This window comes from Pezoporus flaviventris, unplaced genomic scaffold (assembly GCF_033815535.1).
Source record: "Pezoporus flaviventris isolate CSIRO_AGI_PZ_B2104156 unplaced genomic scaffold, CSIRO_AGI_Pfla_v1 ptg000005l, whole genome shotgun sequence".
NCBI lineage: Eukaryota > Metazoa > Chordata > Aves > Psittaciformes > Psittacidae > Pezoporus > Pezoporus flaviventris.
Window position 1 is genome coordinate 6,376,297 of NW_026892553.1, and position 25,576 is coordinate 6,401,872.

The following is a 25,576-nucleotide window of genomic DNA, read 5'->3' on the forward strand; positions in this document are numbered from 1 at the left end:
GAGACCAACTCCCATCACATTTGTGCTGTTGGGAAGATCTATTTTATGCTTAGTAGACTCAGACATTATAAACGGAGACCAGGTAGTTTTATCAGCTAGTCCTTCCTTTACTAAAACATGACTATTCTCTACTGTGGATGTTCTGAAGTAGAAAGGTAAAGTAGTATGTGACCTGACAGTAGACCGAAGCTCACTCTGCAGCATGTACAGAGCTCCTGTCAGCTTCAAATGAAACTCCCCAGGAGGCAGCTTCAGGATGAAGATTTAAATTAAATAAGAAAGCAGAGAAATAACCTTCCTGATACCATCAACCAGAGAAGGGTCAAGAGGTTCACATGGAACTCTGAAGAATTAAAAGGAGAAACAGTTGATCAGAGCTGAAGAGAAAAGCTAAATGGCTTTGGGAATGCTGCCTTAGTTGCTCTCTGGTGGGACTAGTGGCTGCTTGGAGCCAGCATACCCTCCTTTTCCTCACCCTCCTCTGTGTATTGCACAATTGGAGAGCTGAGACAACAGTAACAAAAAGGAGGCAAAGGGGCTTAACTGAGCAGACACTCACGGCAAGGCCATAATTGGGATTTTCTGCATCCCTGCCACAGCATTTTCTACATAGTTAAATTAGTTCTAACAAATGTCTGTGACAACAAAGCCGGGTCAAATATGTCAAGGGTTCGATATTGCTTTTAACAGTGCAAGAGAAAACAAGAACTAACTGATTTGTTGCACTCCATGGGCTGGAGAGAGGTTTTTCAAAGAACCATATGCTTAACATCTCCCATCAAGCCCATTGTAAACTGGGATTACCCCGGGCTCAGTCAGCATCTGCATTAAAAGCAGATCAACTCTTGTGGGGACTAAGGCAAAACCACGGAGTACTTTCTATGTAAATTCTATCCCTTTACTAATTTGAGAGGAATTGCTACAGAGTTTAGCACATCTTTAGATAGAAAGGATATGTTCATGCTAAATCCCTTTTTTTCTCCCCTAAACTGCTTTTCCTGCTGTAAACTCAAGCAGCAGCACTTAGCAGAGACTAATGGGCTACTTAGCATCTATTGTGCTGGGTCCTTTGCTTTGTTTGTCTAATGATGCCCCCACCCTATTCCCCTCAGTTTCTCATTAAGAAATGATTTATACTCTTTGCTCCTTAATCCTCAGTAATGACACAGGTGAGCTGCATTGTTCCTGGTGTATTCCTTCTGGATTTGGGGAGAAAGAAGAATTAAGAACTGCAAAGGTGAAGACGACAGCTTCAGCCCTCAAATGCTCCTCATAAGGCCTGAGGATCTGTGTCCATGCGGTTTGTGTTTGCATGGGGTTGTCTTGGTTTGAACAGTGGGTGGGATTTTCTTCAACTTCATTCTGGTCCTAATAGAGCTGAGATAAACCAAAATGGATTTAGCCAAGATTTTTGGGACAGATTGAACCAAACTAATTCAAAGCACAGCAGGTTCCTGTGTTATGTAATACCCTGGCTCTACAATATTCCCTGTTTTACTCCTTTTTATTCACTCAGTCAATGCACAGCATTGATCAATCCCCTCTGTGCTACTAGAAAATAACCCCAAAGCAACTGAAAGAGCTTTTACTTCTCATGCTATAAATCATGATTTGTCAAGTACTGAATAAAAGCAACCCCCCTTTCTGAACAGGTATCTCCAGCTTTCCTTGGGGGAAACTAAGCTACAGAGTTGTATTTCCCTTTTCCAAGGCCACACTGTACTGGCAGAACTGTAAAAAGATTCCAGCAGCCCTAGCTCCATAACTTAGATTATTCCACTATTGGTATTAGCAGTAGAATGGATTTCTTTGGCTCAGAATAATGATGGATATTTGCCCTGCATTAAGTGACAGACTTGCTTTTATCAGCAGAGCTGCAGCGTTTTAAACGTAAACCCAGAAGTGACTTTTATGGCTGCTGTATGGGATGGGTTTTCATGTTTATGCCAAGGATAATCATTCCAATCAAGTCAATTCAACTGTGAACTGAAACAGGAACCCCCTTCAAGCACAGCTACACTGATTTGCTATTCTTCAGTGTCAGGTATTCTAGCAAATGGATCAACAATTACCAGCATGTAAAAGCCCATCAAAACTACAGGTTTCTGTGGGATCTCAAAGCAAGGAGCCACATTCCTCATACAGAAGTTATACTTTTTCCTTAGGTCCTTCCTAAATCAAAGTGGAAGTAGTTACAATGTAAGTTCAAAGTTGTAGTGGAAAATGGACTGTATTTCTATTGCTTTGAAGCTTTTATTTATCGTTTTTACATCACCACTTGATGATGTATTGGATGTTACCACAGTTTGCAAGGCAGTGCCTAAGCAAAGCCCCACATGCTGGGAAGTGCCAGCTGCAATCCCAGTGTCTTGATAAAGGTGCATAATGGCAATTATGGAGGTTCATGGAGCAAAATGAGACTGGAGGGTTTTGACATATATTGGGGCACGGAGGGATGGACAAATTCCCGGCTGGGTACATGTGTCTGCACAGCCATGGCCATAGCATCTGTTATGAGAGTGGATGTGCTGCTGCACCAAACCCCACTGATGTGGAGGAGAGGAAGATGCTGCAGTCTCTTGTTTCCAGGAAAAAACATAGCAAAAAATCCTTCTGTGCTCCCCCATTCCCTCCAGGACCTGTGGGGGCTGCAGCTGTAACCAAGCACTCTTGGCACTATCTCTTCTGCTTGGTTTTTAAACTAAATAAGCTCTGCTGAGCAGGAGCACTGTAGGAGGTGCTGCCTCATCCTTCTGATGTATGATGGGAGCACAGCAGCCAATCATACATGCCTCCTGACAGCTGGGAAATCAGGTAGTGGCTGCTTAGGTGATGAAACTGGGAATGGTTTTCCTTCCCCAGGAAACATGGCATGGAGCTGGATATGGCGGCCTGTACACCAGCTGCCTGCATGCTTTCATATTGCTTTGTGCATGGATTTTGCTAGAATTATTTGCATGGAATAATGTTGTTTTCTCTCTTAAGCCCTTAACAGTCATTATTTTACTGAGAAAAGCTTTCCATGTAGTTCTTCTATCATGGGACTGCCATCTCCCATTTATCAGAAACAGGGACAGGAGAGGTATGTCATGCCAGGGAGCAATACCTGTCCCCTGATACTGGGTTATGACAAGGAGCAAACCCCAGCATGTTGGTGTTTGTGGTTAACTCCTGTTTTAACTGCTGGTTATTTCAGTTCCTTCCTGTTCAGAGCATCCAGACAAACGAAAAGCTTTTACAAATGAATGAAGGACATGGCTCAGTATGAGACTTGTGTGTGCACAGATTAAAATACAGTAATACAGTACGTTTGGCCAGTCCTTTTGGAAATTTGCTAGGGAAAACTTTGGAAGAACAAGGTGAAAATGGGTTTAGTGAAGCTGAAGTTCAGAATCCTGTCCATCATTTCACTTTATTCATGTTTACTCTGTCAGAGCCTGAGAAAGCTGGTTCTGGCTCCGGATGTCATGATAACCAGCACTGCACAAGACCAGGTCCTGGCCTGTGGGCACTCAGCTCCAGCAACATTTCCCAAATACAGGCATACTGCTGCTCTGAACTGACATGCTCCTACTGTAGATGCAGTTGTACCTGTACCAGTAAAATGACTTCTAAGAACACATCAAGCTCTGGAACAGCCACACAGGGTATTTTCTTACTGAGTTTCCATAAGGGAAAGGAATTGCTTGCTAAGACACTCAGCATCAGGATTCTGAATAATGCAGGAATGCCAGGAAGTCTGGCATTAAAGCAGACGGGAGAGGAGATGTATGTCCCTTTATTACTTCCATGGATTGCAGCTGAATTTCTTGGTTTCTCTGGGTCTTTAGGCAAAAGGATAACTGAGCCAAATGCATTTTGACAGTTGGAGATATTGGGATTCAGTTCTGCCCTCAGCAGAATCCATGATGCAGAATTCAACTTGCAGTGTACTCTGCACATGTGGGGGTTTTCTGCACTATTTTTAATGTCAGAGGACCCTCGTCTGCAAAAGCCCATCTGGGTTCTGCTCACTAAAACTGGGCACAGGGGTCACAACGTTATCCCACTTCTAATAGGGGTCTCATTTTAATGCAGTTTTTGTTTGGCTTCTTCACGCAAGCCATTAAGGATGCAAGTTTGTGGTCGTGTATGTGTGAAAACATAATGGTTTGTCTCTCAGTGTAACAAACCCACCTAAAGGTGGTTCTGTAGCAGCAGGAACTACTGAAGCTTGGCCTCCTCTGGAATTGCCTCATGTCTATGGACTCTGATGCCTGGTAAGGTGACAAACGAGTGATGCTCTCCCAAGGCTCCGCAGTAGGTCACACTGGGGGAGTCCTATAAACCCCCTCTCCATGGGAGTATTAACAGGGTTTGTCTCTTCCACCTGACTATGGGTTTTCGTGAATCTTGTAGGAACTTCAAATCTTTGAGGTCTCATCTCCTCTATCACATACCCATGACTTGATCAGTGGATTCAAAAGGTACTGGGGAAGATTAGGAAGGAGCACTTAAGTAGGAAACAATACAGCAGTCAAGTTATAGACTGTGCTGTGCTGGTCTCTCCAGCAATCAGCTCACCTTTGTAAGTTGCTGGGTTTTTCCTCTCTGTTCCCTCATCTCCTGATTTTGAATTTCCCATTTCAGTACAGATCTTGAGCTGACTTTGATGTAAAACCCACATACTTATTTCCCCTGGAAGAATGCTCTTTGCATAAGCTCTTGGCCTAATCAGGAAGAAAAGTATTCCAAAATCTCTCCATCTCCTGCTGCTGTGATCCTGTCATTCCAGAGGCTTGGAGACAAATGGTGAAGAAAAGACAGCCTGATTTAGAATAACTCATGTTATTTCCAGGGAAACCTCCTTGCCTCTCAGATACAAAAATGAACTGCTACATTTATTCCTGTGTCTTCAAAAATAATCTGTAGATAAAAGCAGGAACATTTTGTGCTTTGGGGATGGTTTTAGGAACAATTTTCATTTAACTTGGTCAAAAAGTGTTTTAATTTCTCTGTGTATTTCATTCCCATTCTCTCGCTATCAAATTCATGTTGTACCTGAAGATAAATTCAATTGCAACGATGCAAAGGAAGGAAGGTGAGAGAGCAAGAAGTGGTGTATGCATCAGAGTCCTCTAGTAAATAGAGCAGAGATGTTCTGTGCAGCCAGGTGAGCAGCATTCTTTGGGAACACTAACAGCTTGTGATGGGGAATGCTGGACAGCATTTAAAGGGAAGGGCAAATTCCATCAGTCCCTGTCACAGGCACTCTCACTGCTCAAGGATGCACTGATCCATTCGATACTTGGCATCTATTATGCAGAGATAAATCACACATGATTACTGTGTTTCAATCACAGAAGAATTCAGGATCAAAGATACCAGCAACCCTGAGTTACACAGAGGCTTCTCCAGGTGATAACAACCACAAATATAAGCAGAGATCCTGTGTGTACCAAGGGTTTTGCCAAACAAGGTGTGATCTGCCTCCTGGGTTAGAAACAATACTTTCTCATTGTGCCCCTGCTTCTTCTGTGGAATAAACTATCCCAACTGATTTCCCTGCTCCAGATGATCTGTCCCAGCAAATAAGCATTTCATTTATTTTCCTCTTGCCTAGGAGGAAATCTTCCTTTGCTATTAAAAGATGGTTGCATGGGAATATTGATCAATGGTCTATGAAATGAGAGACAGAGTGAGAGAGAAACTCTTGGTTGATAGTTTAGATAAAGATTTATCTAAAGCCATTCTTCTGGGTTTATCCTCTCAGTAACTGTAATTTCACAAGACACAGAGGGAACAGCTTCATCCTCACTGCAGTGGATATGTGCATTGCTGCTTTCTACTGGAAAGAATCAAAACTGCTCATATATGCATCAGGAGTCCTGTAATGACATAAGCTAATGGAAATGTATCCCCTATTTATTGGGAGAGTATCCCCATTTTAGGAAGCAGAAGGCTATTTTTGCCTACTAAGGATCTAAGTAGCTTCAGAGGATATCTGTGGAAAGGCCAGAAAGCTACGTATTTGTTTCAATATAAGCTCTCACTTCGAAGAGGAAAACAGACTCACGTGAAGCCAGGCATGTTTGGGTAACATCCTTAAAAGACTCTGAGATGTATTCCAGCAGGGTCCCAAAAAAGAGCTGGACTGGCACGATTAAGAGAGAGCAGAGCTGGGAGAAGCAGTTAGACATGAGAGAAGGGCAGAACCTTTGCATTGATGGACTGCAGTTAGTCATTCAGCCTGCTTTGCTCTCTCTCCAGTCAATGCAAAGACACAGAAACCTCTGGAAGGTGAGCCAAGACCTGCAAGTTAAGCTCCTATCATGCTTAACCCCCAGAGATCTGCATTCCCTTTGCCCACCTCAGAAGAGTAGCTTGCTATTTCACTATGTGAGGAAGTTGGGGTAAGGCTAGAGATAAAGGTGAAACTCTTCCTCCTGGTTTTGTAGCATGTAACACGTGCACAGTGCTGCCTGAAGGGCTCCAGGTTCCCTTTCCCTTTTGCTGTTAGGGAATTAGTACTATATATATTAGGCAGAATTTGAAACAGAAGAACAAGAACAATCTATTCTGAGCTCAGATCAGTCCCAGGGGATTAACAATTTGCTTCTTGTCTCATAGGAAACAGGTATTCAAAAGCATTTAGCTATTTTAGGAGTCCTCTCTTCACGTAATATAGGAATGTGAGTGTAGGAAACAGCAAAACCACCACCTCCTGAAAAACAAGGTCTCTTTAAATTGTCTCTAGTTAGTAACCTAGAAATACACCCAAAGTCACTGCTCCGAGAGAGAGCACTGCTCATACAGACACCTGCTCCTTGGTGGCAATGCTTTGGGGATCTTACCTGTATCCTGGTGATGAATTCATAACTAGATGCAGGCAACTTAACAGCCCTTTTTATCCTGCCTTTTCGTACTCATGTAATTGTCTAATCCTTATTTGAAACTCCCTAAGCTATTTGCCTTAATAATTTAAGTTTTGTTCATGCTCTGGGGTTTGAAGAACCAGAGCATAGTATCTCCTGCAAGAAAAATCCAAATGGTGTTTCTCTGTGGCTGGGAGTTAATCTATTCCAAGCAGTGCCTCTGTTCCCTAGTGCTTTGCTTACCAGAGGTTAGCTCTCTGCTGCTGAAAATAGAAGATACTTTAGCATTTCTGTGCCAGTGTGTGCATGTAGGAATGCAAATCTGTAAGAGCTCCAGAGTTCATCTAAAATGCTAATAGAATTCTACACCTCCCAGTTAAAGAGCTTCCAACCTGATGAATGCACAGTGCTCATTGCTCCTTCCCAGATGTAAGGAACAGAGCTGCAGGTCTCTCTTGCCCCTGGTCAGCAGGGAGTGGTCATCACTTTTATTGCTGCTATGCAAAGAAAATGGCCCGGAGTTCTGTTGAGGACAAGGGTGTTTCTTACCTTCTTGATCTCTAGAGGTGTTAACTGCACATGTGGGGACAGACATTCTCTTCAGTGCTTTTTCAACAGTTATAATTCTGCTCAGGTGTAATCTAATTTAACACTTAGAGCATCCTTCCATACACCAGAAGAAAAAGGACAAACACAACTGGCTCTCAGCCATGTTACAGTGAACAGAAAGGAAACAGGAAGAAATCTACCACAGCTTCCATGCAAGAAGCATATGGCCCAGCAGTCACAAGCTCTGCTATCAGAATAATGACATGATGAGCAGGGACAGCCCTGGAGAGAAGGCAAAATAGGGAACAGCACAGCTGTGAGCTCCCACTCCTTACCTACTGCCCTGAGTAGCACATCCTTGTGTGTGGACACACAGCATTTGTACACTAGCTCTTCACCATCAAGTAATTAACTTGTTCAGACCTCACAGGAAGAGCTGCTCTGTCACAGCATAATGACAAGACCAAGATGTACAGAACCTGATCTTGCCACCTTTGTCCAGCAGAAGTCTTTTCCAGCCATTATGTTGTGTGAGTGAGGAGAGGAGGAGAAAGCAAGAAAGCTTGTCTGGAAAAACTTCATCCCAAAGATCAGATTATTCCTGAAACCTGGAGAGCAGGGCCTGAAAAGGTTCCACAGATCCCCCCTCATCTCTGCACTAATCATCAGCTCTCTTGGGGCCAGCAAGGTGATGTTAAAGCACCCGAGTTCCTGCAGAGAAGGATCCTGAGAGACAAGGTGCGACCTGGAAAGCATGTTTACCAACAGGCTGAGATGAATTTTAGATCTCTCAGGAGGCTCCAGCCCACATAAGTGCAAATACTTGTTATTGTATCAGAAGCTCATAACTCTGCCTTGCAGTGATTAACATTCCCATCCCGGGTCTGCAGGAACACAAGCCCTAATAACAACTACTAAATCTCAATACAACATCCAGCCACCTTAGTCATCTGTTTATAAATGCAAACATCTTCACATTATCAACTAGGCAAGAAGCTGAAATCTCCCCAGGGGATATGCAGGGTTAGAGAGAAATTCTGCTTAAAAAGGAAGCTTTATCATCAGGACGAAAAATCCCAACCAAAGAAAGCATTTATGTGCTGTGAAACCCAACCACAGTAACGAATAGCAACCTTTGTGTTTCTCTAATGCCTGAACAATTAAAGTGGATTCTCCCCCTTCAAAATGCAGGTTCAGTCCATTATTTAAGATTGCTTCAGGTTTATCACAGTGAGCAGAGTATTCTTTGTTTGTGACAAACACAACTAATATAATAAAAACCTTCCCATTCTTATAGATAGAATAATGGATAAAATAGATTGAAGTAATCCTTAACACTAACTCAGCTCCCCAGACATCGTCACGATTACAATGCTTGGAGCATCTTATGCCTGCTCACTGTCATCATCATCATCCAAAGAGCAGCTGCGGGAGACAAGGTGGGTTTTCTTCTTAAATGAATCAGAGAGGGAAACCAAATGTTGAGGCTGCTCTTGCTGAATGTTTTCAGGTAGCTGAGCAGAACCCTCATAGCATGATATATCCATAAAGGAAGCAGAGGCAGGCTGGGTTTCACATGGCTAACAGCACTGCTTGTGCTTCAGTTCCTTCTGGAAGACAAAGTTTCTTTGGAAGAAGTATAGCAAATATCATTCACTGCAATCTGTTTGTAGAGGCTACTGTTGCCAGTGGCAACTTCGGTCCGAGGAAGGTTACTTGGTGCTTTAGGGAGAAATTCGATTCGGAGTAGATTGCAAAGACCTCTGACACATGGAAAGGTGGGTGGAAGGGAAAGGGCAGAAGGCACAGGGATACTGTGCTCCTCACTTCATGTCACTGAACAATTCCATTGCTCAGCATTGCTGCTCCAAGCAGGATGCAGTCACACAACTAACACATGATGCTCCACACAATGCTCTTACTTTCCCTGGGTAACGGGTCTCATTTACTTGGGAGAGAAAAAAATAAATTTTATGCCTCAAGTTTAAGGAATAAAGCCTAGCTTTTAAGTTTTTAATAAAGCTCCTGTAACTCCTGGATTCTATCAGCCTAGATCAAGGTCACCTTATCTAGATGTCTTTTGGTTTCAGATTCAAGCTTGCTCTTGTGTTTAACATTCCCTGATGCTGCAAAGGACCAAAATGACAGTAAGACCCTGTTGTAAGGACAAGCAATTGTATTCAGGCAGAGTACATTTACACACAAGAAACAGTTTCTGTTACAGGCTGATGGTGCCACAGTGTCACTGCCCCATCTTCCTCTGTCAACTTTGGGGCTGAATTATAGCTTTAATATCTGAGGCTCTGCTCTGACAATGATTTGTTCTTTGTTGATCTGCACTGTAGAGTAATACATTGTCAGAGATGCTTCAGCTGGTTATAACAGAGCATTGCAAACAGAAAACCTCTTCACTCTTACAAAGTCTGTGTCTCTATGGCCATACATTATCTAAACACATTCAGAATCTGTCAATCTTTCAGAACATTTGGGTACAGGTTCCTGATAGAACAGAAATACATCTTTAAACGTCATCTGTTGATTGAAACCAGCAGCACATTCCAGTGCAACACATTTCCCTGTTCCATATTTTCATCACAATCTCCATTCAAAATGCATCTTCCACCCATTTCTTATGCTTATTTTGCTTTAAATATTTAATGATAAACACAAAAATACAATATTGTATCAACGTGGCCCTTATTTCATAAACAATTCCCAAGGGCTGCATACATACACACAGCTTAATACATAAATAAGGATGCAGCAGATCAGAGTCTATATTATTATTATTATTTATAACTGAAAGAGCACTATAAATGTACTTCTCACAATTCAGGAAGAACCCAGCAGAGTCTTTTAAGCTGAGCTATCACAGGAGTCAGCAGGTGTTCTAGCAATGAAGAATTTGAAAGCTCAAGCCCTCATAGCTGTAAGTCTTCCTTAGTTTAAGGAATTTATAAAGGTAAATAGAAGCAAGTAATAATAACGGAAAATTCCACTTAACGAGGACAAAGGAAGGGTGGATGTAGATACGTTCTTAAGGGAACAAAGCTTGACAGGGAGCTGACAGACAAGGCAAAACCTTGGCTCTTCTGGGTAGATAACTTTTCACTGCTGAATCCATCTATGGATTGTGCAGATGAGAGGAACAAAACCTGCCTTGCACCAAATCAAGTTCAACCCTTCTGTACCATACCTCTTCAGACTTGATACACCTTGACTTCCTTTCCAGGCACCTCACCTGAGCCACAGGCCTGCCAGGTAGCCCCACACTCCTCCTCTATTCAGAGTATTTGGATACTCTTTGAACAGAGGGTTATGACTCAGGAGATCCATTTGTGAGCAGGATGGGTTTCCAAGCAAAGTTTGCCAGGCTCTCAAGTCCACAGTTCAAAACACACTGCAATGTGAAGACACTTAATCCAATTCTCATCTAGCTGCGGAGAGCTAAATAAATAGGGAATTTAGCTGTGGAGAGCTAAATTCATGCAAGTTTAAAAGGAAACTAAAGAAGGCTAGAAGTTTTCATAGCTCTCCATCTTAAGTGTAGTTTTGGAAAGCATATGGAGTTGAGGTAACCAAAATAGAATGATACTTTAATGACACTTTGCCCATTAGGATATTAAGATCAGTCCATTTGTTTCAGTTGCTTTTAATTATCTCCTGTGGAGTCATTCTGGTTTTATACTGGTGTAAACACATCCCATCCCATGCTGTTTAATTTCTTTAAAGATTTTGTTTCCCTGCTTCCAATTTTATGAGGACTTTAACTTCCAGGTGTCTAAATTAGCAGCGAAAGAAAAACATAATCTCAGAATGAAATGGAATCAATTCAAACTATATTTTAACTTTATGAGTGTTCATTTTTTTATACTGGCAATTCCCAGGCACCGATCTCAGGCAGGATAGCCTGACACTTTTAACCACAGAAATCTTGCCATTTTGAAACAACCACAGGCTCCTTGTTCTTGCTTAAGATTCAACAGAGGATGCATCATAAAGGGGCCTTTAAGGGAACCAATTCTATTATTCCTACTAGCTGGCGCAATGACAACCATTGTGAAAGTAATATTACTGCCATTAAATCAAGAAACTAATTACAATCAGATCATCAAGTTAATTTTCTGCTGAAGACTTGCTCTACTGGCATGGGGGAGAATGGTTTCCTCAGGAGTACATATAGGGCTGAGCCAAGTCCATTGCTCTGGTGTATTTCTGATTCTCAAGCTACCTGAAGGAAGCTCAGAAGCTCAGGAAGGTTCACGGGCACTTGTGATCACTAGATCACTAGAGCCAGCAGCTCTCACAGAAAGGAAGGTTGGGGAGCATGCAGATCTGGCAATGTGGCTCAAGCACACCTATGGAGTCAAAAGGAATCGGACTCATCTTTCTCCATTATCCCAAGTGGACACAGAGCCTTCAGATGTCTGCATCAAAACTAAAGACACTATTTTTGCTTTTCCCTTTCTTTTCTATTATCAGGAGCTCCCCATCCCCAACTCCACCAGCAAAGATCACTGTGATATCACATGTAATGGATTAAGTCTGCCTATGTTGAAGCTTCTAAAACAGAGAGAATAAATCTAGTTCACATAACGAGACATTAACTGCATTTGACAGTACTTGTGAGACACTTCACACTGAAAATCCTCTTTCATACATAGGCACTGGAAGTCCCCTGTGCATGTCAGCATTTAGCCTGTCTGCCAAAGTCAATGTCAGCTTCCTACTATCTATCTTCTCCCTCTGTAGGTGGCTCAGCAACTCAAAAGGTGCATAACTATTTCATAAATACCCATCAGTGAGCTTATTAAAGTTGGGGAAAAAACACAGGACTTTGAAAGTTCTGATCTTGCACTTAAGAATGTCATGATATGATGATTCACTCTAAATGGTAACATAACCAAGTAGACAACTTTGCATTATCAAAGGATAATAAAGAAAATCATCATGATAAGATGATGCATCTTGTCACAGCAAGAAGTGCCATGATTAGAATCCAGGAATCTCTGCTGTCATTCTGTCTGACCTTCAAGGAGTCATTTACTCTTCATGCCTTTGATTTCCTACCTATAGTGTGGCAGCACTAATACTTATTTTACATCTCTTTTGAGAGTAATTGATGTTTTGAATGTTCTTCAAAATTGTATGATGAGTCAGTGCAGAATGTGTTCCCATTTGTATACTTAGTTGTTTTTTAAAGATATCTTAGGGACATGCATGCTGATATGCTTCATATGAACTCTTATCAGACTGGAATAATTGGAGACCAAAACAAGCCCACCAAAATTTACCTACATGAGTCCATTCTGTTAATGGGACTTCAGAGTTAACAGTTTCACAGTTGTGTTTTCTTTATAAGCAGCACACACAGAAGGAAAGGATAAATTTCCTTAATAGCTGCAGCATTATTCAACACACAGTTTTGGGGAACATTCCACAAAGTACCAAGTGGTTTGTGTGATCACCTCTAGCTATCTGTCCCACAGGAGCTGGGAACAGCAGCCATGCTTCAAGTGAACTACTGTTAAGAATCTGAGAGCTTCACCAATACAATGCAAATCACTACCTAAGGTTATAGAGGCTGTATTTATTGAGAAGATCTCTCTTAGACTAACGTCATCTCCACACATACACAGACAGGAAGTGGCACAAACTGGTTGCCAAACTTCAGATTTGTGTCCACTTTCTGCATTATCAAACAGTGCCAGAAAACGAAGTCAGAAGTTCTTCCTTCAAAAACACAACCACCTGAAACAACTCACCTCCTCACCAGTGAGGAAATGCTCAGAGCAATATTGATGTTCCTTCTTCCAGGACCACAAGATTCCTCAGAATTAAGCCTGCCTCCAGAGGAGATTATAAAGATCTCGAAGCAATGTCCTCTGAACAAACTAGTTCACCTTCTGCAGTAGAAATGGTATTCCATCAATAAAGAATTAGAAGAGCAGAAAGAGCCTTGCTAATATGACTTACAGCATGTGTAGGACACTTCAATACCACAAAACTGATATCACAGAAACTACCCAGGAATGAATAAATACTGTGTGTTTACAACAGATGGATCTATGACGGGTTAAACTGAGCAGCAACATGAAAAGCTGCAGTTTCTAAATTAAGGCATTTTCTGAACTGTCAAAACAACTCATCAGTCTGAAGCAAATTCTGAAAGATTCCCCAAAGAGCCAATCTATTACTGAAGGAAAATGATTAATAAGTCTAATATCGATCCGCTGAAAGTGTCTTGATGACTTTGCCTTTTCCTTTGAACACTCTTCCCACGGCAACTCACTGGGAATTCATCAGGATGGTCCACAGGGTAATCGTTAAGCAAAAATAGTAAAAGGAGAGAAGAAAATGAAGAAAATATTGAACATTTACTCTATGGGTTTCTAAGTTTTCTTTTTTCATGTTCATTAATGTCATGTGCAGGAAAAAAACCCAACAACATGACTATCTAAGGGAATGCATTACTGCTCAGAAGCGCTGAGGAATAATGCACAAGTGCCCAACTCGGAAAGGACTCACATCGATATCTGCAATCTGCATCTGCAGTTTGCATTGAAATACACCCAAACATGTCAAGGTAGGATGTTTGCTATTTACCACCATGTCAGGACCCACAGTAAGCAAAAATATTTATCCATCTGAAAGCCCAAAGCAAAATCAGAAAGGTAGAGCGTAGTTATGCTAATCCAGCCTGTGCACTGAGATCATCACCAGCCTTGGAAATGCAGCTGTGGTGCCCTTACAACCACTAGTGGTGATTTCTGCTTTGCTTCATCCTAAGGACACCCTTTCCTCAGGTTACACTGGGGAAGGTGTACAGTGCTCTCCAGCAACCCACAGGAGCAACACAAAGATTGGTATAAAAAGACACTTGCCACATTCTTCACAACCAGGATCTTCACTGGATATTTCTCCCAAGGGTGGTTACCAAGCCTGACCAAGGTAAAAGTGTACCTGCCTGCAGAGATGCTACTGAGACATAGGGCAACATAGCAAGAGACGGTTTACCTCTTTCCCACAAAAGATTTCTAGTCCACTTTTCTCCACCTTAAAGCCTTGTGAAAATGCAGCTAATTGTGGTTTCCTGCTACTAACCAAAACGTAATTAACAACAGCTACCTACAAGTACAGGTCTACATTTTTCCTTGCTGAAAATCAGTGGACCCTTTCAACATTTAATTTGTATGCACACTTCTGTCCTGCCATGGACACCAGCCAGTCTCCAGCAACTAGAAGCAAAGATAAATCCATTTCCTAATTAGAGATGTGAATTAATGGAAACCAAAATGACCATCTTAAATCTGGCAGGCCCTGAACAACTTCCTGAGATGCTGCGTGCCCTCGAGTGTTTCCTTTGTAATGTTTCCAAACTATCCTCTCACAGCAATAATTCATGGCTCTGAGGTGCTACTTGTTGGTACTTTCAATGAAGCACTGATAAAGAAAACCTCTATTGTATGAGTTCTTGCATTTGTCCTTCATATTTCCAGAGTTCAAAACAACCCACCTCAAGCCACCTGCCTTTCCATATAGAATAATGCTTATGAGCATCTAATGACGATCTAATGAGTCACATTCATTTTCTCCACCATCAGAATACACTGAGTTCCAGTGGCCTCATGCCATAATCCTCCAGCTGGCTCCTGAACCTCGTTGTGTCAGTCCAATTAGTTCTGCTGGCAGCATTCATGAGATTATGATTATTTGAGAAACATACCTAGCCAGTATGAGTTCTTATGCAGCCCTCTGGTTAAAAGGGATATTACAACTTTAATAGAAGGAGACATCTAAAAGCTTTTACCCACACAAAGGAATTCAACAACTGTGTTTAAATTTAATGTAGCATATGATAAAGAGATGAGTTGAAGTAAAAGCCTGTTGCTGCTTCTCACATAGTATTATTTATGGCTTTATACAGGACCAACTCCATGACATTACCAGACAGAAATCTTAATGCCTTTTGACACAACTGGGTTGAACCATCTGTTATCACCCACAAATCCTTTAAAAACAAATACTGGTTCAAATAATTATGCTGTTCAACATATTAATTTCCTAGCCACCAGCAAGGGGAACCACCATAATGAAATGATGGTTTAGGGCAGACCAATGAAAAGAATTAGCTGTACCCTGGGCTTCAGATCAAAAGCTTTTAATATTAGGATCACATCCTCCACTGAATAAATGTCAGAGAAATAAACTTGATAGAACAATGCATTTTCCATGCTCTGAAATTATGAATTTTAAAAAGGACCACATGAAACTACAAAATCTTTAACCTCTAGGAAAAAAATTCAAAGACCAACCAGGTCAGTAATAATCTAATACCCATAAAAACAAAGGACAGGTATAAATAATCAAGCATCAAGCTGCCAGGGAAGTATTTAGTGGAAACTGTGAGGATCTCAAGTTACTCTGTGTTACTACCTTGATTAGAACTTTACTGATATTTCTCCCAACCCTATTTCACCATCATTTATAACCCAGAACATGAAAATTGTCAGCCTACCTCTGAGATTCTTCCTGACACTGATCTTACCCAGCTTGGGTGCTCGCTAGCTTGTTCACAACATTGCTTTCCTAGGAAGGAACACACAACACAGAACAATCAATGAAAGGTGACTCTTTGGGCTGGAGAGGTTTAGTACACAATGCAGAGTTTGCTGATCTAAATGGCATCCACTTTCTTAATTTAATTTTCCTCCCTTCATCATGTTGACAGCCTGGGTCTCATTGCTATTCAGCTGACTCCCACTTCCTGCAGCATGGGTAATTGCCCCTTCCATTTGCAGTTGCACACATCCCTGATCACCACTATAATTTGTATGGATGGAAAATGTAAAAGAAGTGGTTAGCATGTGTAAATGACTTTAATTTCTTGTAGCAAGCTAGACGAAATGAAAAGGGCCAGCACCACACAGTCTGCTCTGCAGAAAGCAGGGAACAACTGAATCTTTAAACATGTAGGCAGACCTGTTTGTTCCACTTTGCTTTACACTCCTCTGTACCAACGCATTTATCTGCTCCTCTGCAATACTGTGGATCTATCTCATTATGCTGGCCAGGCTTTCTTTATATTACACGTTTAGTTGGAGCACAGAGTCCTCTCTTTCAAGAGGGAAAAGATCACTTGAGCTGTTAACACCATGTATTGTGCCCAATCATACCCGAGAGAAGGGTCCTGAAGACCCCAGCCAAGCTGAGACCTTGGGAAGTGAGTCCAAATACAGCACAAGCTGCTTATGAGGATAAAGCACCTCTGCAACTGACAGGCAACAGGTTGCATGCCAGGCAGCACACTGTGCATCCTAGAACTGAAGAATAAGCTTTTCTTGATGAAAAGGATGATTTCACTGTAAGAGAAAAGGTGGTGTTAACAGCTAACCTGAACCAGGGGCATCAAACCAAGATCACAGTCTACAGAAGAGCTGCTTTTATCATGAGGTAACCTACTGAAATCGCACCTCAAGCTACAGATAGATTTCACACCCTGAAAGACAAACCTCTTGTACCTTATTTCCACATCAGGGCTGCATCCGAGGCAGCAGCTATGCTACAACAAGCACCCTAAGACAACGCAGGGCTTTGCATTACCCACACTGGCCCCTGGCCTGTCCTGGCTGTATCTGGCCATGCTTCCAACATAAAAGGTACACAGCTACAGGTTGGGCAGAGAAGAGATTCAGAGCAGCCCTGTGGAGAAGGACTTGGGGGTGTTGGTCGATGAGAAAATGAACATGAGCCAGCTTCAGTGTGCGCTCACAGCCCAGAAAGCAACCATATCCTGGGCTGCATCAAAAGGAGCGTGACCAGCAGGTCCAAGGAGGTGATCCTGCCCCTCTACTCTGCTCTCGTGAGACCTCACCTGGAGCATTGTGTGCAGTTCTGGTGTCCTCAGCATAAAAAGGACATGGAACTGTTGGAACAAGTCCAGAGGAGGCCACGAGGATGATCAGGGGCTGGAGCACCTCCTGTATGAAGACAGGCTGAGAAAGTTGGGGCTGTTCAGGCTGGAGAAGAGAAGGCTGTTTGGAGACCTCAGAGCAGCCTTCCAGTATCTGAAGGGGACCTATAGGGATGCTGGGGAGGGACTCTTCATTAGGGACTGTAGTGATAGCACAAAGGGTAATGGGTTCAAACTTAAACAGGGGAAGTTTAGATGGATATAAAGAATAAGGTCCTTACTGTGAGGGTGGTGAGGCACTGGAATTGGTTGCCCAAGGAAGTTGTGAATGCTCCATCCCTGGTGGTGTTCAAGGCCAGGTTGGACAGAGCCTTGGGTGCCCTGGTTTAGTGTGAGGTGTCCCTGCCCACGGCAGGGGGGTTGGAACCGGATGATCTTAAGGTCCTTTCCAACCCAAACTATTCTCTGATCCTGTATCAACTACACAGAAACATGACCTGCTTTAACCAAACACCCCTCAGGCCCTGCCCGCCTCAGCGCCACACATGAGGGAGGCGGCGGCACCGCCCTCACCGCGCCGGCCCCACCCGCTGCCCTCAGGGTCCTTCCCCCAGCTCCGCGGCCCGCCGGGGCGGAGCCGCGAGCCGGGAATCGCCGTTGCCGCTGTTTGAAGCGCACGGGGGAGGGTTTCGGGAGCTCGGCGGGCACGCCCCGTCCTGGGGCCGCCTTCATCAGGGCTGCTCCGCCGCGGCTCGAAGCGCAGCGCGCAGGGGCTGCTGGTACCGTGTGTGCGGGTGGGCCCCGGTAAGGAGCTCCAGCCATGGCGGCGGTGTGAGGAGAGGAGGAGGTGTGGAGCCCGTGTGAGGCCGGAGGGGAAGGTGCCTGGTGTCAAGGGGAGGCGGAGGGAGGGGGGCAGGCGCAGCTGGGGTTCCCGCTCTGTGGCTCGTTACCGGCCCGGCCAGCAAAGCTCTCCCAGCCGGGCGAGTGGAGGTGCTGGGGCTCGTCCCTGGGGAGGTTTCAAGAAGGCCTGATGTCTGCAAGCCGTGTGGTGACATAGGCTGAGGATCTGGGTCCTGGCAGGGTTTTCTAAAGGGAATTTGTCAGCTAAAGTAAGTGTTTAATAGTTTTGGAAAGGTCATACCCGTGATTGGGCTGGTTCAGCCTGGAGAAGAGAAGGCTCCTTAATGGGAGACTTCAGAGCAGCGCCAATGCCTAAAGGGGCTACAGGAAACCTGGAGAGGGGCTTTGGACAAGGGCCTGTAGGGACAGGACAAGGGGAATGGCTTTAACCTGCCAGAGGGGAGATTGAGATGAGCTCTTAGGCAGAAGCTCTTCCCTGTGAGGGTGCTGAGGTGCTGGCACAGGGTGCCCAGAGAAGCTGTGGCTGCCCCATCCCTGGCAGTGTTCAAGGCCGGGTTGGACACAGGGGCTTGGAGCAAGCTGCTCTAGTGGAAGGTGTCCCTGCCTGTGGCAGGGGGTTGGAACTGGATGAGCTTTGAGGTCCTTTCAACTCAAACCATTCTACGATCAAAAAACCCCAACAAACACCCCCCTACATCTGTTGCCTTTGGGTTTTAACTAGAAAGTGCACAGAGAAGAGTTTTAATTGCCTGTTACTTGGTGAAAATGCTGCTTTTTTTTTTTTTTTCATGAGTAGTGTGCTGCAATCACATTTTTCCTTACTGAGAGGATGGAGATCTGTTCCCACAGGCTTACTTCTAGAGTTCTTTCTGGTTTTGGTGCCGTATCATAGCAGTGTCAGTGGTGGTGAAGGTTTCGTCACCGTGTCTGTATGGTAAAAAGGTTCTTTGGAACACAGTTTAAGCAGTTCTGTGGCTTCTGTCTTTCAGAAGCTGTCCTGAAGCCCTAAGCTTGCATTCTGCCAGGCTGTTAGGGTAGATATTGCCTCAGCCTCATGAGGAGTAAAAGCTGTGTTTTTACTCCTGTTGCCTGTAAACATGTTTTATTTCCTATTTATAAGTGTACTTATGGCTTCCGAGTTATTTATTTGCTGATGTTGTAGCCAATACCTATTTTTCACTGTGAAAATCAGCTAATATCAGTCATATCTGATACTCTGAAGCGTTTCTAATTTAGCCAGTCATGTTACTTGCTGGAATTCATCTTCTGACTCCTTCACCATCCATATGCTGCTTGGGCAGCTACAGCGTCTTAGGTCAGCTATGGGATGGAGAGCTAATTGACTCTGTATTTCCTATGGTTTCCTCCAGCAGACTTGATCTTAATAACTAGCTCCAGCCTGTATCAGTGGTGGTGTAACAAGCAAAATAATTGCTTAGTGTTGATTAATATTTAATGCAAGATCAGAACAACTCTTTAATTCTGGGGACTGTGTCAAACCTAAAAAGAAAACCTCTGGACTTTTACTTGCCTTACTTTATGAGATTAGGAAGAAATAGAATCAGAATTATTCTGGATAAAGTTATTTAAGTCCTTAAATTCAAAGGTAGAAGGGGTATTTCATCTTTCTAATAGAAAAAGGTAAAGTAAGTAAGAGCAAAGCTTGAAAGTCTGTCTGTTACATGACAGGTGTCTGAGGTTTGCTTTGTTGTTGGAGCTTGAATCTGGAGAACTTGATTTCTCTTTTTCACATTGGGAGTGTGACTAATTTGAGAACATCAACTGGCTGGTGCTTGTTATGTTTTCTTTTTAATTTTCTAGACTGATTGAAGCAGAACAAGGAAGTTTTGCTTTTTGAGTGGTGAGAGGCTTAATCTAAAGGCAAAAAATAATTTTTTTTTCAATTACTTTTTGCTTTAATGAATGTATTTATCCAAGTGTTGCTGTAATTCACTACGGATTAGAAAGGGATACTGCTCAGAATTCATTGCTGGTGTTTAGTGGTAATTGTTACTGGGTGCTTACCCAGCACATCTTAACTGCGTACTACCCTGATGAGCAGTAATGTTTTGAAGGGTGTTGACTCGACCCTGTGTGGTGATGAAGTAGAGGTTTCATTCACCTGTTATGGCAGCTAAATTGAGTGTGAGCTGAGCAGCAGCCCTCCACATCTTCCCCAATGCCTTAAGTAACCCACTCACTCCTGTATAACAACCTGCTACATGCTCTTGTTTTATTTCCAGTGCTGCACCATGCTGACTGCCCCAGCAGATAGCTCTGGTGACTACAAAAAGCAGCAGATGGAACTGAGCCAGAGCCATAGCAGCTCTGGTTTGCACTACTCAGAAGATACCTTTGAGTCCTTCAGTGAGGACGAGGAAGCCCACTGGCAGAGAGAAAGTGACCCACCTGAATCATATTGTTCCACAGAGGATTTGGAGGGCTCTGCTGTGTCAGGTATGTTGGAAAGCATGTCACAGTTGGCAGGCTGAAACCATGCAGGTATGCAGAACTTGCCATGCTTGAGACCTCTCTTTAAATCTGTGCAGTGCAGATTCATATCAGCAAAAATGTAAAAATTGTAGACAAGTCTAGTAGAGATATCCCTCATCCATCCAACATTTGACTTGGGTGGGCTTTTTTCACTCTGCAGTAATAACCAACACCATTACCGTTAGGAATACTTCCCAGTTATGGTTTAGGCATGAAATCCCAACAATGTGGGCCAGAATTTGCTGTCAGATGTGCATACATGAATATAAACCATGTATAGTGTAGCACAAGATACAGATTTAGATATCAGAGCTTCAAAAATTTGAATAGAAATGATCATTACCTTAGTGTCAATTCGTGTTAAATTGGTATAATTGAAGGGTCTAAGAGATTTAACAGTTTTGCTTAAAATTTTGGGGTTTTACAAATGGGTTTTAATAACCAAGGTTTACAAGGGTTTTAATGAACCTTCTTTTCTGGAGCTATAATAGGTTATTTTAAATTATTTCGTGTCTAACACAGAAATCCTTATTTCTGGCATCAAGGAATACAAGCTGTGTGTATAGAGAGCTTTTTTAATAAGTGTTATCACTTTTTATCTTTACAAGGTTAATGCTTCATAAAATTATGAAGTCTTCTGAATACTACCAGTTAAATGAGAAACTGGGGAATCATTTCAGGAGAATATTTTTGGAAATGGAATGCTTTCTGCAATATATCTTGCTGCGAACAGCATGTATAAATAATAAAAGCTACAGAAAACCTGTCATGGACACATTATTTCCTTGTATAAGCCCACTGAATTTGAGATGAAAACCCTGAAAATGGAGTAGAGAAGTCAGGCACTTCCATAGTGTGCTCAGTAGTTGGAACTGGGACCACGCCATGTGCATCTTGCTGGTGTGGCCGTGACTTTTCAGACCTCTTGAGACTTTTCCCAGCTACTCTGTTTCACATCTTTGCTGTTTCCTCAGTTTCTGTGGAACTGGAGTTGTACTGGAACAAGCTGGAGAACAGAGATTCTTTATTTTTCCTGTCCCATGTTATTTTTCACCTGAATCCATTCCTCAAAACAGTTGACCTGCACTTCCAAGAGTACTTGTCCTGCCACACAGGAGGAGCCTGTGTAGGCCTGAAAATAAGTGATGGGCTGAATGTGGGAGGAGGTAGATTGAGGTTAAGTTGGCATTACAGGTAAAGTGGCTGTGTCACAAGCTCTAAGCAGTAGCCTCTGTTTTTCTCAGTGTATCATATATTGTCATTCAGTGGGGTGATAAGAAATGGGTCATATGAAATACTTCATATGACAGCAGCTTTCTCAGCACCCCAGAATCACTGATCTTGCCTGTGTAGTCCTGTGGCTTGGGGTTCCTTTTCCCTCACCAGTGAAATCTGTCTCATTCAAGTGGAGGATTATTTGCCTCCCACTTTCTTTTTCTGCAGTGCTGTTTCCTTTACAATATATGTTCAAAGCTACCTCATTTTCCTTGTAGATGAGCAGCCTGAAGTAGCAGATTCTGCAGCTGCAGAAAGAGATCTCGTGGGACGCTGGATTGGTCTAATAACTAAAAAATCTGACATTAAGCAAGATGGATCAGTCATCAAAACTCATGCTGGTGAGTTCAGTAAGTTTAGTAGAGGTTGTAATTCTTGCTACTTTTGAAAGGGGATATCAACTTGTAACTAGACTTAATTTTTCTGTGCAAGCTGTTAAAGTTGAGCCAGGAATCGGCCTGGTTTCATTAGCTATGTAATTAAGTATGAAGTTTCTCTTTCATACTTTCTCGGAAAGCACTTTGTGTCCCGTAACACACACATGGCTTTGCCTCTGAAGCGGTGACATTATTGTAGTGATGCATTATCACAAGATCTGGATAAATGCATTAAAAAGTGTATCCACATTTTAAATTCAAATGTAATCCTCAAAATATTACTTGGCTATTTAGCTTTTCTCCTTTTCTCTTCAGGTACTTGGACTGTGGGTCTTTTCCCTCCAAAATAAACATGACTTCAGAGTTAATTGTGTTATCAGTGATGCTAATTATTGAATTACTTCCTTGCCATGTTTTAGTTCCTTTCCCAAGCTGAGGGAGGCAGCAGGGCACCAATTTTAGCAAGAACAATGGAGCAGCTTTACCCAACACAATGATGTAGTGGCTTGAGGGGAAGGGAGGAAGGAAGGAAGGATTCTGTTTGCATGTACTGGTTATGCAAGGAACTGTGAGAGCAGATGGTGGGATGCAAGTCCTGCTTAAGTCTTTCTAAAAAATGGGTCAGAGATACTATTTTTGATGAGAAAGAAAAAAGCAAATTTAAAAGAGCAAGAAAGCTGTAGTTGAGCAAAAATAATTGAAGCAGGAGGGGAATTTTCTCAGTCTGTATGTACATGAAAAGTGATCGAACTCTGAAGTGTTGCACGTCACCTGTAGGAGTGATGAACTGGGGAGATCCTCCTGCCTAGGTGCTTAATGGCACTGTATTTATCCACAAGCATCCTCAAACCATCCATATGTATCATAGCAAAACATGACCCAAGATAATTTTTAGGCTATTCTTAATTGTGTGGCTCATTCACAATAGTGGTGAGTCAATGTGTGAGCTCCTGACTCATCTTCAGCATTTATCTTTCTGTTGCTAGATTTCCAAGAATGCCATGTAGTCAAGTGAGAAGATGGTTAATATAGAGTGGAACATCTCTTCTGTTTTAAAGTCTTCCTAAATTATTTTGCATCAGAATCTTGAGACTGTTTGATTCATAGGGACACGGAAAGTACCTGATGAGCTCATTGAATGAGTGATAAATAATGGTATAACGTGGAGGAAGTTTTCCATCTCTGCAGAGCTTTCCTTCGGAAGATAACAGTTGGGAAGATTGGGAAGATATTTCCTCTTAATTTCAGATGTTTTTAGTTTTGCATAAGGGAACATTCTTCCTTTGGTTTATGGGTTTTAATGGGTGAGGAGAGTCAGTCTTGAGCAGCAAGCTCTGTTTCATTAGCTTGTGCTGATGGATAAGGGGCTGTCTTGTCTTCTGTCTGCTTGCCCTGTTGCTTGTCATTGTGGCAGCCAAGCACTTCTTAGGTACATTGTCACACTTTTCCCAACCATTGTCAACATTAAGAGCATAAAATAAGGTTCATGCTTATGCTTCTTTCATGTGATTGACAAGTTATCCCTAAACTCATCAGCATCAGTCATACTCAGCCATGTACTACATTGCTTTAGTCATGGAATATTAATATAGAAACAAAATCGGCACATCAGCTTCTGGATACTAACATCTACAAATGCCTCCTGCTCTTTAACTTCATTCAGTACTTGGTAACCCCTAAGCTTCTTGTTATGTTACCAAATTGGAGATATTTTCTATTAAATAAAATAGAAGATGAGCTTACCATTATTCACCTCAGTAAACTCAGCAAAATGACTTGTATATGCTGAGCATACATGGTACTTCTGCATTTGTCTTCAGGTAATAAAACAGAACTTCTTTTTATTATCTTACTACTGATAGAATTAAAAGGGGGGATCCCTGGTTTTCATATGGGAATGTCCTGGAATGATATTCTTACTTGTCATAGTTTTCTTGGTGGGCTGAAAAAGGAAAACCCTGGCTGCTGGCCTTGAGAGAAGTGAGAAGTTTTGTCACAGTTGTCTTTCTGTCTTCCTCTGCCCTTCTACCCCAGTGTTGTAGCAACGAGCTGTTATTAGGTAAGTGCATCACAAAATGACTCAAAGTCCCCGTTTCCATCCGAATTATTCTAAAGACCATCAGCCACCTTTACTGCAAGAAACTGCATTTCTTCAGGTGTATGTTAAAGTTCATATGGGGCTTTAATGCTCTGACTTACTCTGTGTTCAGAGGTTTGCTCTCACATTTGTAATATGTCTGCATTAAAGACTGCTCATTTATTTTTCTGCAGTGTTACCACTGCACTGTTGCTGGCAAAAGAGAGAGTGATTTAGTTATTAATGTTACTTAGAGGCACAGAAATGCCTGAGCAGTTTTGTGGCTGAAATACAGTTCAGTCAATATCACCCATTAAGCCATTATTGTTACTATGATAGTGGTGTCGATGCTGGGAGATCTGTAAGTAAAAAAGGCCAGTGTAGATACAGGCACATAAGTACCTGTGGTTTGTGGTGTTAAGGTGAAAGGTGCTGGCATGTGCACAAAGAGGGAAGTAAAAGCATTTCTTTTTTTATCAGATTGTTTTCCAGCTTGTCCAGAGTATTTCAGAGTTGATCTATTTCATATTCACTTTGTGAACAAATTTCCTTATGTCCAAGTGTTTGATTATTGACTTGCCAAATAGCAGTACTTTATTGGAAGTGTTCATTGGAAGTTGTAGTAGTCTATTTATGAGCATAGAGAAAGCATCCTATTGCTCTGTTTGGTGAAGGGAGCGGGTATCTAACAGCCTGTGCTGGCGCTTTCCCATTCCTGAGTTTTTTCAGTACTAAAGGTTACTGCTTGATAACATGCACTGGTTATGGGATTCCTGCAGATCTAGTTAGGCCCTGAGACTCCAAACTTCAGTTATGATTCTGTAGTAGGATAATGTTAATGTAGGCTACGTGGGGGAATTCCAGCCAGAGACATCTAAAGGGAAACCTCTGCTTGTAAAGAAAATGAATGCAGTTCATTAATGGAGCTGGGAAAGAGGTGTTTTTTTTCCAAAAGATGTGGATTCTGCAGGGTTCTTGCTGTTCTGCTGTCTCAGTAATGGTAGTGGAAACTGGGGGTATCCTTCACCATGCTGGAGGAACTTTATTACAATTATTAATTTAAAGCCAGTAAAGAGCCTGGTGTTTTCAACTGTATCAGTTGTGGGTTACCTGCACGAGGCTTTCAAACACCATTTGCTGGAGGTGCTGCATGTGTGTTGATCTGAACTGCTGCACT

General features: G+C 42.5%; 1 protein-coding gene and 2 long non-coding RNA genes across 8 annotated transcripts in view; 1 reads left to right on the forward strand and 2 right to left on the reverse strand.

Moving 5' to 3' along the window:
• The window catches only part of LOC133265390 (uncharacterized), a 396,645-nt gene that overhangs the window by 46,203 nt on the left and 324,866 nt on the right, over positions 1-25,576 (reverse strand). The window lies entirely within an intron of this gene.
• Positions 602-17,065, reverse strand: LOC133265206 (uncharacterized). 2 transcript variants are annotated; one of them, XR_009741887.1, is made up of 3 exons: positions 16,936-17,065; positions 15,922-15,992; positions 602-1,377 (listed from the first exon to the last, which is right to left on the reverse strand). It is a non-coding gene; the product is annotated as an uncharacterized LOC133265206 (long non-coding RNA). The 2 variants fall into 2 exon arrangements; XR_009741886.1 differs by lacking the exons at positions 15,922-15,992; positions 16,936-17,065 and adding exons at positions 4,564-4,777; positions 13,169-13,303.
• Positions 18,079-25,576, forward strand: part of CUNH8orf48 (chromosome unknown C8orf48 homolog) — a 59,879-nt gene continuing 52,381 nt past the window's right edge. For all 5 annotated transcript variants that reach the window (XR_009741939.1, XM_061445848.1, XM_061445849.1 and 2 more), the window contains exons 1-3: positions 18,079-18,194; positions 20,421-20,634; positions 22,164-22,286. Coding sequence is in view for 4 of the 5 variants with exons in the window: in XM_061445848.1 (XP_061301832.1) it covers positions 20,430-20,634; positions 22,164-22,286 (328 nt within the window). In the remaining variant the exon portion in view is untranslated. The remainder of the gene's footprint in view (positions 18,195-20,420; positions 20,635-22,163; positions 22,287-25,576) is intronic.